The sequence below is a fragment of the Macaca nemestrina genome, chromosome 4 (assembly GCF_043159975.1).
Source record: "Macaca nemestrina isolate mMacNem1 chromosome 4, mMacNem.hap1, whole genome shotgun sequence".
Classification (NCBI taxonomy): domain Eukaryota; kingdom Metazoa; phylum Chordata; class Mammalia; order Primates; family Cercopithecidae; genus Macaca; species Macaca nemestrina.
The window spans coordinates 60992573-61009436 of NC_092128.1; the positions used below are offsets into that span (position 1 = coordinate 60992573).

Here is a 16864-nt window from a genome sequence, read left to right on the forward strand (position 1 = left end):
AGGGCATGTGTTTGGTAACAATTTCTGTAAAAGAATCACTGAAGAGACAGTGAGTATTTAGAAAACACATTCTAAGGAAATTTGTCATGCTCTTTGCAGGAGACAAAATAGCCTTCAAATTTTTTTATCCAAATTCTTGTCAGCAAGTACATGATGGGTAATAGACAATATACGATCATGCTATTTTTTATATATCAGTAAAGATATTCTTAATTTTTCTTCAGATCTAGGCAGGAGCATTATTGGTGAATATTGATTTACTTACCTTGTGTGTTATAGATACAAAAATTTTGTCTCTGACCAGATACATGTACATTTCCTTGTAGTTATCTGCTTTATTTCACAGGAAAGGCCTCCTTCTATGTGCTTTTCCTAATTTACATAAGGTACAACACTAATAGCCAAGAGAAGCCACCAAGGTCACACCCATTTAAAAGGACAAGTTTTTGTAACATTGTAAAAACTTGTTTCAGATATCAGGACTCAACTCACAAATTATGATTTGATAAGAAAATCTGTTGAAACTTCTTCAGCTTATCTGGTCTCAGAACTATTTTTCAATTTTCCAATAAATTATTTTTCTCGCTTTTTACGAATGACGTGAGGCTCCTTGTCTTGTAACAATGCAACTTGGCTGGATGCTTCTAGTACAACTTCTCAACCGACACAATATAAATGACCTACAGCTTATTTTATTACAATAAATAGTGCCCTTCTAAACATCAGGACCACATCTAATTTTCACTAATGAGCACTTTGTTGAAATATTCAGAATGCCTTGATGATTTGAAACTAGGTACAATGTAAACATTGTAGTCATTAATTTCTAACCATTGTCATTGCAAAAATGATCTATTAAAAATATAGTTATTTTTATATATTTCTTTTACAAAAGGTATACTCAAATATGCCAATACTACCTGGAGCTGCTGTGCAGATTTATTGTGAAGTAAACACTATAACATATGTTGATAATTAGCACCTCAGTAACAATTAGCAGCTCACTAATATAAAATAAAGCCACAACACTGTCATATCATCATCTGTGCTGAAGTCAGAAACAAATCCCACAACAGGAGGAAGTAAATAATTCCTTTTCATCAAGTCAATTTACAAAAGTACACCAGCCTGTGCATTGCACCCAGGTTTAAAGCCACTTATCCTCAGGCATTTCGGGTTACAGCCAGGGAAATGGGCGTGAAATAGCTGTGCACTGGTCTATAAGTTATGGCTGTTTTCTAAGAGTTCGTAATTTTAGATTCTGAGCCTATATTCAGCCAAATTTTTTTCTTTAGGAATTTTCTGCAGCTTAGGTGGATGTTAGGCCTCTCTAGGGAAGTTTTGCATTTGTTTCTGCCAGGAATTCCTCAGAATAAAACACCAAGACCCCTTTTCTTCTAATGTCTTGTCTGGGTTTTCCAATACTTTGCAGTGTGCATAATTCAAACCCAATATATTTCCTTTACATTTTGGAGGATGCTTTTTCTGCTTAATTCAGAGCCTAGTCCTAGATGGGCAAACTTTCTTATTGTCTTCCCAGGCTAGCGTGTGAAGGTGTCCTTTCCAGGTTTTCGTCCTGAAGGACCTCTTATTTTATGAGGTTCCAACTGCCTGCCCTTATTGCTCCCAAAGTTTTACTTGCTGTTTCCAAGTGGCTGTGAAAACCTAAGCCTCTTCTTTACAGAGAAGATGCTCTCAGGGCACATGGCATCTTTGAGGAGGCTCTGTTTTTGGCCCCTGAGATGTGCCCTAATTATTTTTTAGGTCAAATTTCCACATTAAAGGATAGTTATATTCCATCATACATTTCTAAGTGTTTTCTGCCAGGAAATTCTTTGGAATATTTACCTTCTACATGAAAATGGAAATAAATTGTAAATTGTAATACTGCTGATTAGGGTGCTCCTGGTGAGGCAGGAAAATAGGGTCTGGAGGCAGGGAACATAAGGCCAATTCACGCTTCAGCTATGACAGGAAATATTCTCTCCATAGGGCGAAGGCCAAGTAAATGACTTTGTAAGTTTACTTCATCCTCTTCATTTACATAGGGCATACCCGAAGTAGAGGGTACTTAAACTCCGCAAAATCTGGAGTTTACTGTTGACTGGGGAAGCAGAATGGCATTGCATGTATTCAGGCTTTTGTTCTGAGGTTCTAAGCATGGGGACTGATTGTGTGATACCCTCCTTTGGTACTGTTTGGTACCAGGGCTCTTTGGAGTCTGGGGAGGTTTGGCCTTTAAAGATCAAACTGCCAGGCTGGGCGCAGTGGCTCACTCCTGTCATCCCAGCACTTTGGGAGGCCAAGGCGGTTGGATCATGAGGTCAGGAGTTCAAGACCAGCCTGGTCAACATGGTGAAATCCCACCTCTACTACAAATTGAGGAGCCCTTCGGCCCGCTGCTGCGCTGTGGGACTCCCTCTCTGGGTTGGCCCAGGCCGGAGCCGTCTCCCTCTGCTTGCCGGGAGGTGTGGAGGGAGAGGCGTGGGCGGGAACTGGGGCTGCGCACGGCGCTCACGGGCCAGCGTGAGTTCTGGGTGTGCGTGGACTCAGCAGGCCCTGCACTCGGAATTGTTTGAACCGGGATTGGGATGTGGAGGTTGCAGTGAACCGAGATTGTGCCACTGCACTCCAGCCTGGGATACTACAGTCCAGCCAGAGCGAGACTTCATCTCAAAAAAAAAAAAAAAAAAAAAAAGAAAAGAAAAAGAAAAATCAAACTGCCATGGAGAATGCTTTACCCGAAAGTTTGGTTCACAGCCTTTATTGGATTATCTACTGGGGCAAAGTAAAACCAGCAAGCTTGTATTGCTATCCCATGGCTAAGGTTCTAAGCTACTAGATCTTCATTTGTGTGCGTATACATGTCAAGATGTGTGTGTTTGTATGTACACTTATTGTTATATGTTTTACCAAAATTATCTTATCAGTAAAAGAGTACTCATAAGTAAATAAGTGTAAGCAATTTTCAAGTTCACGTGATGCAAAGTGTAACTTTACTAAACAAGCTAGCTTTAAAATTATTGGTGAAATAAAAATAGAAATGCCGTCAGAATTGTCAGCATACATTTTTGTCTGAATTTTATGTTTGTCTCTGCTAGATATTTTAAAATGTCAGTGTTAATTCAAGCTGGGAGCTGCTTGGGGAAAGCCTGCCTCCCATTCTGTTCAAACTTTCACTGAGATAAATACATATCTGATTGTTTCCTCTGGAAAGGCTAATCAGAAACTCCGAAGAATGCAACCATTCCTCTCACACCTACCTGTGACCTGGAAGCCCCAACTCCCCTCCCACTTCGAGTTGTCCTGCCTTTCAGGACCAAACCAAGGTTCATTTTACATATGTTGATTAATATCTCATGTCTCCCTTATGAAAAGTAAAAAATTAAGTACAGTGATTGGGATAAATGTTTGAGGTAAACTTTTTGCGTAAATTAAAATCTTAAAGTTATTCTTAATGCTCATTTAATATCTGGGTCATTTCCAATTAAGAAAGTGTTGTAATATGGGCAAGTATGCTACTAAAATTGTGGAGTTGTTCTTATCTATAAATGCCCATATCTACTAGTTCAGGATTTCTTGCTTTTAGGGTTTCACTAAAGTTTTAGTTTACTAAGGATAAAATTCTGGTTAACACGTAATTCTGTATACAAAATGTGCCAGAAAGAGTTTTGTTATCAGTGAAAAAAGAATAATTTTGTCTAATTCAAAAGTTGTTTAAAAGTTAAATTACAGATTTATAAAGATTATTTATGAAACAATGTAGTAAGGAATCATTAAGTAAGGGAGAAAGATGAGGAAAAAGTTTATGTAATAAAATATTCTTAAGAACCTGATAAAGAATTAGGGACATTTTGATAACTAACATGTTCATAGTTGGCCGGGCGCGGTGGCTGAAGCCTGTAATCCCAGCACTTTGGGAGGCCGAGACGGGCGGATCACGAGATCAGGAGATTGAGACCATCCTGCCTAACATGGTGAAACCCCGTCTCTACTAAAAACAATACGAAAAACTAGCCGGGCGAGGTGGCGGGCGCCTGTAGTCCCAGCTACACAGGAGGCTGAGGCAGGAGAATGGCATAAACACGGGAGGCGGAGCTTGCAGCGAGCTGAGATCTGGCCACTGCACTCCAGCCTGGGTGACAGAGTGAGACTCTGTCTCAAAAAAAAAAAAAAAGTATCATAAAAAATGCATCAACAGTTTGGCAATTCTTTTTTTTAATATAGTTAAGCATGAAGCTGGATTTAGCATAGAGCCAAATTTCACATACATGCTTGCTTTGCTTCACACTATGTTTACTGTTTTGCATGGATAGTGCTAGAGTACTTATTGGTCATGTGTCTAAAGTGGATTTCTTGATTGCACAGAATGTATAATGATGTTGGTGAACTTAAGGATACTGAATTATGTGTCAGGAATGAAATATTCACTATGTGGGTTTTGGGGGCCCTAGGTAACACTATAGCCTCCAGGGTAAATTAAGTAGGAAAATTTAGGGTTGGTTTCCTGTTTGTTTTTGCTTCTAGTTTTCATTTGTTTGCTGTTTATTCTCCTCTGGCTTTGCTTGTGTATCCTTATATATAAAAGCATGATGCTTTTTAGTTTCTAGTGGAAGGCTTGTATTTGGTTCTGTGAATAGTTATTTTGTTTCCTATGCATTTCTAGCGAGTCATCATTCATTCCATTTATCTGGAATTCCTAAGGTACCTTGGTCAGGCCGCAGTAATTAATGGAGCACACCAGCTTTTTATCCTTACAAACTAACTTTTTGGGTTTAAGGTTTTCTAATAATTTAAGCGTGTTGAATATACTTTCATAAATAGAATTGGAGTCATACTTCTCTCTCTCTGCTTAATTTCTCCAAAATTTGTAAACCATTTGTGAATATTCTTAATTCATGGCAATATATTTGTTTGCATACAGTCAAGCAGGGTCACTAAGGCTGCTCGGGGAGAGAGAACTCAGAACCCCGGCATGCCAGCAAAGGATAAAAGTTTCTTACCAATCTCTGATCTCTTTTTTTCTGTGCAAACTGGTTAATCTCCTCTGTAAAGTTTTAAATTAATTGATTTAATAATTATAAGAGCTTAAATCAAATATTTTGCCAAAAAAGTAGAAAACGTACTGCTTCTTAGTTTACATGACTTTAGCAGTCTTTGGGAAATAAAGACGGTTTTACAGATTATTGGTAAAATACAGTGTATTCAAAATATAAATATACGGTCTAAATTATGTTCAAATATTAGGTTTTCTAAATGTTTTCAGGTCATAAACTGCTTCTTTGGCTTTTGAAAATTGTTTCACTTGCCTGCTTTTCAACTAGATAAGGCCAGGAGAAATGTGGAGTTGGCCACACCCCTAACTATGCTGGAAATAGTCAAACCTTAGAACACAACTTACCAGGTTTTACACTAAAGTTAAAATTGCTAAGAGTTGCCACTGTAACTTGCAATTAAGACAACTAGAAACAGTTTTACATGCGAGGTGTGTAAAAACAGTAGAATGTATTTATTTTTTTGTAAAAGGTTATAAAAGATTTTTGCTTCTTTAAAATTTCTGCATCATCATTTTGACAAAATAAGTACTTTATGGCAATATTGAATTCAAAAATCAAACTTCAGTTTCAAATTTGTCTTTCTTAATGCCTGGTTTTCTGGATGGATCAGAGGGCCCCTGAAAAATCCAGAAATGAGGTAAGCAGGGGTATTTGTCATGTTTAGGTACATGGAATTGCCAAAATGAAGTTCAGTCTTCTTTAGGTTATATTTTTGTGAATAATACTAATATATGTTCCGAAATAGTATGGGATTTCTAAAATAGTATATGCTATCAATTATAATTATGGTTATTATGCTAAGTTATTGTAAACCACAGACATAACCAAATTTCCTTGTATAAAGCTACTGACCCAAGTAGAACAAAAATTAACTAAACACCAAGAAAATACTTTGTCAGATTTTCATGTTAAACCAGCTGATACTGAAATTGTTTAAATAGTTTATAACCAGTGCTTGATCCCATATTCCTGGGCAGATAATTAAAGCTTCATGTACATTTGGTCACTTGGTAGGCCATTTAAACAGTTTGTAAAGGGATTTCATTCAGTTGTCACTGTCAATGCATGTTTTCTGGTTGTATAAAAGTTTTCCCATGCAAGAGGGCTGATGTTATAACAGATTATTATGCTATACTGTATTTTCACCAGGCAAAAAAAACTTTTCATGGTCTGGATCCTCTGAGAACATTGGAGAAAGACTGTCCTTGCCATCCACACTACAGCAAAAATTCAGGAACTTGGGCTTTGGGTTCATAGTTTCACAACTGAGATCCCACCACACTTTTGGAACTGTGTACCCATTGGATTGTATTTTACCAATAATCTGTAAAATCTTAACAAGGGTAAAGTTAACCCGGGACATTTCTCCTCAGAAGAACATGGCATCCTTGATGTGAACAGCCTTTCCCAAGTTCACAGGTTAAGACTTTTACTATCATGAAACTCTTTTCTTTGAATTTTTTTTTCTTGCTTATGCCTCTACAAAGAAAAAAAAGCATTCTGTTACGTGCACTTATGGGGTTATACTTTTATTTGTGAAGGAGTTGGTCACCAGCCTTATACATGGATAACCTTATCTTTGATAGATAAAGATGAAGGCCCAATGTAGGTAAGAAACTTTAATGGCACGTACATTGCCTCATAATCAGTCAAAAACAAAACATTAGTTTCCTCTTAATCCACATCGTGGGTTAAAGAGTATCCTGACAGGACGCCTTTACTCTTCTAGAAGGGCATCATTTGTTAGGTCCTTTTTCCATGGTTTAAGGTAAAAGAAGCAATGATTAGAAATGTATACCTCATGATAGGCTCTATAGCTAATTCTAGTTTAAAGGTTATCATCACACAACAGACTTTGAATTCTCTTGTGAAAGTTATGCTAAATAATAGAATTTAGTAAACAGAAAAGTACCTGTGCAGCTGCTGACACTTGTGGCCTATGGAGAAATACATCAAATGCAGATTATAAAAATTCAGTTGTAGAGGATTAATGAAAAGACCACGTAGTCAAGAGAGTAGACTCTTCATTTAGCTCATTCTTTAATCTATTTAATTTTAGGTGGTTTGGTTTATGGGGACCCTGGGTAAGAAGCATACACTGAACTGTTGGTATTATCCTCCCAATAGTCATAATAATAGTCTCCCTGGTGAGCTGTATTCTCTTAAAGGTTTTAAATGCATGCAAGCAGCCATCTCTAGAATGTCATATGGTCTCTCTTCAACAGGAATGACAAGAGCTGAAAGAAATGTGCAACAATAAGGACACTGTAACCTATAAGTGACGTGCTGAGACCAGAAACCCAAAATGATGGTAACTGAGAGTGGTGCTAAGGCCTTAAGTTTTAGTCACACTCTCACCTAAGTGAGAACCTGACCAAAAAGGGGGAATATTTAAAACAAAATTCTGGGAGGCCATTGTTTTGGACTCAGCTCATGCACTAGGCCCCAACAGACCAAACCAAACCAAAATGGAATCTTTGTGCTAAGACTCTAAGGAAACACATGGATTCGAGAAAACACCAAGTTTTGTTTTTTCTTCTGCAAATCTTTATAACAAACATTTCTGACAGCATAGGTATCCACTCCCTGAAGTTCCCATTAAATATTTTAACCAAATTCATTTCCTCTCACCTAGAGACTATCCTCCTTCAGATGATCATGCAACAAAGGTTCCAGCCAGTTCCAGAGGAAGACACCAGCCCTGGCTATCAAGAAGCTACCCTGCTTCCACTAGATAGAGCAGGATGAGTTCTGTGATCCCCAACAGATAGGGACTATGCCTCAACCAGTATGAGCAGTTACAGAAAAAAGATCATCGGTCCCTCTGCCTCCCACAAAGATTTATGGGGATCACATCTCTCAGGCGGGAGATGAGGCAGGAAAATAGGGTCTGGAGGCAGGGAACGTAAGCCGATTTATGCTTCAGATATGACAGGAAATATCCTCTTCATAGGTCGGTAGGCCAAGTAAATGTAACTTTACTTCATCCTCTTCATTTACATAGGGTGTACCCCAAGTAGTGGATGTTTAAATGCCCCAAAATTCTGTAACGGGGCCTTTGAGCCCCTCTGCTCAGGCCCGCTCCCACACGGTGGAGTGTAATTTTGTTTTCAGTAAAAGCCATCATTTCTTCCTTGCTTTGTGTGTTTTGTCCAATGCTGTTTTCAAGAGGCCAAGAACCTGAACACCCTCCACCGTTAACACTGGAATCAGCAACAGCAGGAGGCAGCAGCAATTTGTTCTTTCATAGCTTAATTTGAGTTATCTGTAATTTACATTTGAAACAAATTTGTAGATCTTACAACCCCAAATGGAGCATCTTAGTGGGTGACACGCAACCTGGATAAGAATAACTATACCAGACTGCAAGCTTTTTGAAAGCAGATAAGTTAGTTCTCAGAATGACCAGAGGCACTACCATACAGTTTGGTCCAACGTTTGCACTGTATTTAAAAAGTGAAGCTTCATGTAAAGCGAATGCATTGGGCCTTGAAGGATAAGAAGAATACTAAGAGGTACAGGAGGGAGTAAAGGATGCATTAAATTGAATTCAAAATCCAGAGTTCTTAAAGCTGGTGCCATGATCCAAGGAGAAAGCAGATGTGTAGACGTCATTAGGTAACGACAGTAGCCAAGAGAGATTTCAAATATCCTTGAAAGTCACAGTAGTTAGGTATTGCCTTTATTATAAAACACATGATATGGCCAGGCGCGGTGGCTCAGGCCTGTTATCCCAGCACTTTGGGAGGCGGAGGCAGGCGGATCATGATGTCAAGAGATTGAGACCATCCTGACCAACATGGTGAAACCCCATCTCTACTAAAAATACAAAATTTAACTGGGCGTGGTGGTGCATGCCTGTAATCCCAGCTACTCGGGAGGCTGAGGAAGGAGAATCGCTTGAACCTGGGAGGCGGAGGTTGCAGTGAGCTGAGATCATGCCACTGCATTTCAGCCTAGGTGACAGAGCGAGACTCCGTCTCAAAAACAAACAAACAACAACAACAAAAAAACTAGTGATAATTATTTGTAGGGTGAAAGTGGGATGTGTGCTGAACTTCCCTTCCTTTTAAAATATTACTTGAAAATCTAGTGCCTGATTTTGTCAAAACAAAGACGTGTGCCACCCAATTCCTGCTTCTGTGAAATATGCATTTTCTAGCAACCAGTTTATCATAATGCAGCTTATTATCATGACCTGAGTTTTCTTAGAAACATGAGCTTCAGATCAATATATCAATTGGCAATAACCAATTTGAAGTTGGCAATAGCTAATGGCATCTGTAAAATTTATCTCATTAAGACGTGCTAACTAACATACATTTGGAAATTAGTTTATCTGGGAGGACATAGCAGAATCGTGTATATGTGGTTTTTTGGGTGCTATATTAGGAGTCTTTTGTTGTTGTTTTAGAAACAAAAGGTAGACACTCTGTACCAGAATTGCTTCAATTAAAATTTTCAAGACATAGAGATCATGTGGAGAAAAATATTTAATCACATGAAAAATCATCTATGAAAGATTTCCAGATGTTTATAAAATAATGATTGCTATGATTTCAGATACTTTATCACCACAGGAATCATGAGAGTAGTCTTTGTGGTTATGTTTTTGTCAAAAAATAGAAGAGTATTGTGACTAAAGGGCTGGGACTAAGGTCTGGCTCTAGTTTCAATAACCATGCTAGGTTCATTATTTAACTGTAAACAAGAGCTTCTTCACACATAAAATGTGAATATTAATTTGCATGTGTTGCCCAAAACCTTCAGAAAAACCTAGTGCCAATTCAATTTGAATTCCCAGAGAAATGAGCTGTCAATTCCCCATACCATTTCCGACAAAAAATATCATCTGCTTTATTTTATAATTCAATACAAAAATAGAAATTAGATTGTTTCATTTTCCTTTCTTTACTTGCTAGTAAAGTTGGTAATATTTTTCATATATTAACTTTCAATTCCTGTTGAGAATTTTTCTTTCTGATTTATAAAAAGCTCTTTATTGACTAAAATATTAATATTTGAAATTACTTTATAAATGCTTCAAATATATTTGTGCTAATGTTTTGTTTCCTTTTTAATTTCCTTTATGCTATTTTTGAACTGAAGACAGGTTAACTGTCTCTGTAGTTAGACCTACCAATCTTGTCCTACATGAGGTCTCAACTTGCTTAGATGCCACACAGGTTAATTTGCATATAATAACAATTGATGCTTGCCTTGTGATGACCCTTCCTAAATTAACATTTCATAATTATTTTCATGTTTCTTCATATTAAAGATTATATTACATATTAATTTTTTTATATTTTTAAAGTAGGAAATGGTGTTCATTGTTTTCCAAAATGGGTTCTTACTCTAACACATTTATGTAATAATTTATCATTAACCTACTATTTTATCACTTGGATCCTAGACTTACTATTATTTTCCATTGATATATATATATGTATCTATCATTTACTAGAAATATATGTTTTAATACTATAACTTTCTAACATTTTTGCTAAACCAAAATTAGTATTTCTCTTAGGATACTTTGAACAGCCATTACAAAATACCATACACAGCATGGCTTAAACAAAAGAAATTATTTTCTCACGGTTCTAGAGGTTGGAAAGTCCAAGATAAAGATCTGGCAGTGTTCAGTTTCTGGTGAGGGTTCCCTTCCTGGTTTGCAGGTAGCCACCTTCTCATTGTGTCCTCACATGGCAGAGAGGGAGACCAAGCTCTCTGGTGTCTTTTCTTAGAAGGACACGAATACCATCACACCATGTTCTCACCTTTATTTCTTCATCTAATCCTAATTACCTCCAAATACAAGTACGAGTAGTTTCCAAATGCAGTCACACTGGGAGTTACGGCTTCAATGTGTGAACTGAGAGGGGAGGTATAATCATTCAGTCTATAACAGTATTAAACTTCCATTTATAAATAACATAAATTTTTGTTATTTGTTTATTCTTATAGATAAAAATTCATCCATCTGCCCTGGCTTTATGTAATAATATTCTATTGTGTGTAACTTCATATGTCAGCTTCAGTCTTTTTTTGAACAAAGTGTAGTATGATAAACTTTATTGTGCTAGAGAATTTTGGCTTCAACTTATTTTTTCTAAATGATGCATTTTGATAACTTCTACCTAAAGTTTGGTTGAAAGTATTTTTAGAGAAAAGGTATTTAAATTTAGTAACAGTATCTTCAGCAATGTTAAGTTAACCCATCTGATGGTGGGAAATGTATAGCCTTTTGCCTACTCTCAAGAAATCAAGTATTCTTTCCTGAACCAATCCTTCTAGTCCCATTAGAGAACAAATTTGAATGATTTTACAGATGAAGAACAGAGATTGTTTATTCTCATACTTATTGGAATGTAGGAATTCACACACAAAATGAAAGTGACACTAGTAAGTTTGCAGAAGTGCAACTATGAAGGACATCTACTGAGAAACTGTACCTTAGAGTGTATTGGGATGTATTATTGAAAGCTGGCATAAGGAGAGTAGGTTCATTAGCTTATGACATCCTCTGAGTCATTGCTGAAGCCATGCAAGTCACTTTATTAAATTTCTCCCTACAAAGATTTTTGGCCTGGTTTATTGTGTTTTCCAGACATAATAAGCCTAAAGTGGGGATTGTAACACTGAGTCATGACCACCGCTAACTATTTTAGCTCACTAAGAACACATATGAAAGTGTTCACCATGCAAGAGTACACACAGGCTTTAAACAATGTTTGTGGTTTTAAATATTTTCATGAGAAGTTATTGTCTTTTCCATAGGATCCAGTGTTAGAATTCTTACTGTTCTCAAGCACCAAAAAGAGTGTAAACAAAATCATAAGATAAAAAAATTGGCACTACCTATAAAGGCAAATTTTTCTTTCTATATGCGTCTGCCAATGAAAGTAATGTACAGAATTTTATTGATGTAAGCCTTGAACAAGCCAAGTAAAATATATTCTTGCATTAATTAAAAAAAAAACTTAGAATTTTTTGCCTCTATACTTCATGTTTGTGAGACTCTGAGGCTGATCTCTCAGAATCTTTATTAGTAAAAAATATTAAGATATTTCTTCCTTGAAAACCAGAGAGGGTGAGAAGAGGCAGGCAAACCACCGAAATGGATTAAAATGTATCAAAGTAACTTCTTAAAGCTCTAGGACATATGTTTGCTTGCTTATGGAAATATGTTTAACCACAAAATAATCCCTCCAACAACTTCTGAAATACAACCAGAGGTATCCCGCACCTTTCATCCAAGTTCAGATTTGTAAGACAATCAAATTAGTTTAGAAGTCACACAGGTTAATTTGCATATAATGACAATTGTATCAATGTATGTTACAATTAGAATATTTTTGGACCAATATGCTACTCTCTCAATTTAGATCCATACCAAGGACTCTGAAATATAACCATTTACAACTTCCCCTCATTTTTATTTCTCCAGAATGTGCTTTCAAAGGGATAACAATGTCACAAGCAGTGACTCATTCTTACCAGAACATTGATGGTCACCTGAGCAGTACCACTTCTCTGTCTGAGGGGATCAGGGATGGCATCGTTGTCCAAGTCTGTTACTTTCACAGCTATCTTGTACTGTGATTCAATTTCTCTGTCTAGTGAATCTAATAGCTTTATCACTCCTGATGCAAAAATAAAGGGAGACCTGTTATCCCAGGATTAGTAAATACTTGCAATATATTCTAAAATGTTAATTCTATAAATGAAATTCTTACAATAATGAATAGAAATTAACTAATACAAATAAATGCATTATATATTCATACCCCTAAAGTGTAATTATAACCGGTATTAAACTATGCACTATTTTATTCACCTGTTAAGTCACGTTCTTGGATACATGGAAAAGCACAAGTGCATAGGCTTTATATAGAAGATCAATATAGCAAAGATCAAAGCTTTAGTGCTTTGCCTTAGGTAAGTAAGAATTTATGGATACAGCTAACAAATCCAGGCGAACATTAAATAGTTCAAGAGAAAGTTTTTAAGATGTTCTCATGATCACAGTTTCTAAATAAAATACATTTCCAATGAGTGTATATGAGATCTTTACTTTTATGATTAATTGGTATCAGCGTTTTTACAATACCTGTATCTGGTTCAATGTAAAATTTGGGAGGTGTTCCCAAATTGCCTCCAACAATGGTATATTTCATATTATTAAATGGCCAGTCTGCATCAGTAAATGTAACTTTTCCAACTAGCGTATCAACTGGACTATTTTCAAATACACTGAAGGCAAATGCTGATGCAGTTCCAATTGGATTCAGTTCATTTATGCGACTCACGCTTACAATCACTGTAATAATTGCTATGGAAAAGAAAGCACATAAAAATATAGCTGAGGTAATAATGTGTTTTCTTCAATAATCCTTTTTATCTTTTTAATTAACACCTCCTATTATATTACATTTATTATATTTTATACTAAAATCTCAGGGCATAAATTATACATTTATACTGATAAGTTTTATTAAATTATTACCTTTTCAATCATAGAGCATTTGGAAATAAGTTTAGGAGTAAAACATTCCATTGATTCTTTTTGAACACCTGTCAAAGCAATTGTTTTTTATAGTGTGTTTATATATAAATGCTACTATTCTGAATTAAAGACCATAGTTTCCAAAATCTGACAAACTATTCATCAAATTGAAATATAATCAAAATACTTCAGCATGATAATGAAAGAAATGCAATTTACTATGAGAATCTGAATATTAGTATTTTCTCTAAAGTAGAATAAACAAATAATTCCTTGAGAAGTATTTTAAATACACAAGTATTCTAAAAATGTTTATTTTTTGACATTGTATTTTAATAACTGTAATGTGCTGTATTAAACATTTGGGTTTCATTCTCTAGTTTGTTTTTATGTAGACTCAGTTTTTAAATAGCTGTGCATGAGCACTAAATAAGTTAATATAATAATATATTGCATACGTTATTATAACAGATTTTTTGAATACTTATAAATATGACAAACTTCTGAGACACAATTTTTAAATGCACTGGGTGCTTTCTATGTCAAACTATTTTAATATTTCAAATTAGTAATTTCTTACTTGATAGTACAGGACTTCCTTCATCAGACACTTTCACAAACAATGTATGTTTGAAATGCATTCCTGCAAAAATAGCGTTATCAAAATCCAGATGTCTAGGTCCAATCTGTAGATGAAAAACAGTGTATCAATGGTTCACTTTGTTTTCTTTGGTTAAACATCTCTTTTGTTATTTGCATGAATCCAAAATGAAGACATACGAAACTTATATTGGTAACAAATTAGTGAAAGTGATATTCTAGAACAGCATTGTCCAATAGGAATATGAGTCATAAATGTGTGCCACATATGAAATTTAAACCTTTCTAGTAGCCATATTTTGAAATAATACAAATAAGCAGGTAATATTAATTTTAATAAAGTATTTTATTTAGTCAAACATATCCCAAATGCTAGCATTTTAAATTACAATCAATATCAAAAATATTGATGAGATGTTTACATGTTTGTTCATTCTAATTCTATGAAATTCTTTGCTTAATTGAAAACTATAGCATATCTCAATTTGGACAAAACACATTTCATGAGCTCAAAGGTATATGTAGCTAGTGGATTCTGTACTGCAAAATTTTATAATATACAACTATAAATTTATTGCAAAACTAAGATGATATTACTTCATATTCTGGCACTTTGTAATTATTACCATACATTGTAAAAGTATGCTAAGAGCAAAAGTAGGGTATGATATTTATGTGCATTTGTTCGCACTGATTCATTTGTCATAGATTGCCATTTTCTTATGCATTATCTTCATAAATAGTTACTATGATGTGGAAAAAAGTAGTCATGAATTTGTGTTCTTTCAAAATGAGTTAGATCTGGGTATTAGTGGAAATAATCTGTAGGCAGCAAGCTTCGAATTGCAAGCTTCAAAATTACACAAAAACAGAACTTGAGATCCATTCTGCTGGGAGAGGTCAAAGCATCTCATATTTTTGCTCTTTCACTTTACTCTCCTGGGAAGAATGTGCATGGCAGGCATGATGCTTTCAGGATCTTTAATAACATTAAATACAAAGGGAAGTGGCAAGAGTCTTGCCCTTCACAATCCTCAGGGTGGTTGTAGCCTAGAGTATGTCTGGGGCCATCCAAGGGGAGGAGTGGAAAGAATGTGATCGCGTGCTGTGTCTTCAGTTCTTCTGAAGATCTTTTTTGTGCCTCAGCCACATTCACATTAACTATTTTTTCTCAACAAACAGCCAATACCTAGTAAGGAGGGAAGTTATGTGTAGCAACTGGATACTGAGTTTGTGCAAAAAGGATAGGTGAATAAAACTGTTTTCTCAAAATTCTACAGTGTTCCCAGAATTATAGAAATCAGAGTCCGTAAATGAAACAGTCAAATGGGGCAAAATAGTTTTTCGTGAATGAAGTAGCATATTAAGTAATCTCTAAGGTGCTTTTCAATATTAGAATTCTGTAGTCTATATTCTAAATAGATAAAGTAACAAAGAGAACAATGGCACTGAATCATATATGAGTCAGGAAGTTAACAATTTACACCAGTAATTATTTTGTAAATTTATTGTATGCCTTTTCTATCGATATTAAGAGAATATGAAAATACAGACATAAATTTAACAATGAAAAGAACTACAACTACAATAAGGAAATAGCCAGAGGCAGACACAGCATCTATGGAAATTCTGTATGTTTCAGAGATAGCATTAGAAGTCTCTGTAGAAATATCACTGTGAGAGTAGGTGCTCTAAATAGTGAAAAATAATTAATTGCATTCCTACTTTACTGCAGACCACAAAATAAGTTCTTTTAATTTAGAAAAACTTAAATATGAAATGCCACTTGTAAAAATATTTACAAGAAAATATAGGATATTTTCCAAAATATCAGAGTATATCACACCAATAATAACAAAACAGAATGGATAAAGACATGATTATGCTTTTCACACAAAGGAAACACAAAGATTTAATGTTTATTCACATATTTGGTGAATATATGGAATGATGTGCAATCTCATTATCAGTTAGGCAAAAACATGTTAAACGATGTGACAGTAGCAGTTATTATAAGAATATTGCTCAAAAGCAATGCATATCCATTTCAGGTGACAGTATAAGCTGGTACAACCTCTTTGGAAAGCAACTTGGCACTAACTCATACAGCTGAACGTTTAAATACATTATAACATAGCAGTTCTGATCTGGGGGGCACTAAGAGAAACACACAAGAATGCTCATTACAATGATATACATAACACAGAAAAACCAGGAGGAAATTCAAATCTCTACCAATGGGAGAATGGTTATAGTCATACAATGGAATATTAAGATATATAATGGAACATTACAGCAACTAAGTGACTGATAGACAGATAGATAGATGATAAATAGACAGACAGATGATAGATATGATAAACAAGTACTCCCTAAACAATAATGACTCAAACACATAATGAATCAAGTATCAAGTTACAGAAGACTGCATAGGTATACCGCTTTTTTAAAGGTCAAGAACTAAGCAAACATAACAAGGTTATCTAGTAATATGTACATTGATGACAAAACTATAAAATCCCCAAGTCAATGACAAACACAAAATTCAGGATGAGGGATGGCAAAGGGTAGCAGCACAGCTCTTAGTAATATTCAATTTCTGAAGTGAGATGATAGGCTCAGGGGTTCATTTTATTACTATGCTTTATTACTTGCAAATATGTTACTTATGTTATCTAATATCAAATATTACATC

General features: G+C 35.4%; 1 protein-coding gene across 1 annotated transcript in view; it reads right to left on the minus strand.

Moving 5' to 3' along the window:
* LOC139362528 (cadherin-related family member 4-like) overlaps nucleotides 1-14255 on the minus strand; it is a 45849-nt gene extending 31594 nt beyond the window's left edge. The window contains exons 1-3 of the mRNA XM_071094085.1: nucleotides 14150-14255; nucleotides 13174-13395; nucleotides 12561-12706 (exon numbers count right to left, since the gene is read on the minus strand). Of these exons, the coding sequence (XP_070950186.1) occupies nucleotides 12561-12706; nucleotides 13174-13395; nucleotides 14150-14210 (429 nt within the window). The 5' untranslated portion in view covers nucleotides 14211-14255. The remainder of the gene's footprint in view (nucleotides 1-12560; nucleotides 12707-13173; nucleotides 13396-14149) is intronic.
* Nucleotides 14256-16864: the final 2609 nt, after the last annotated feature.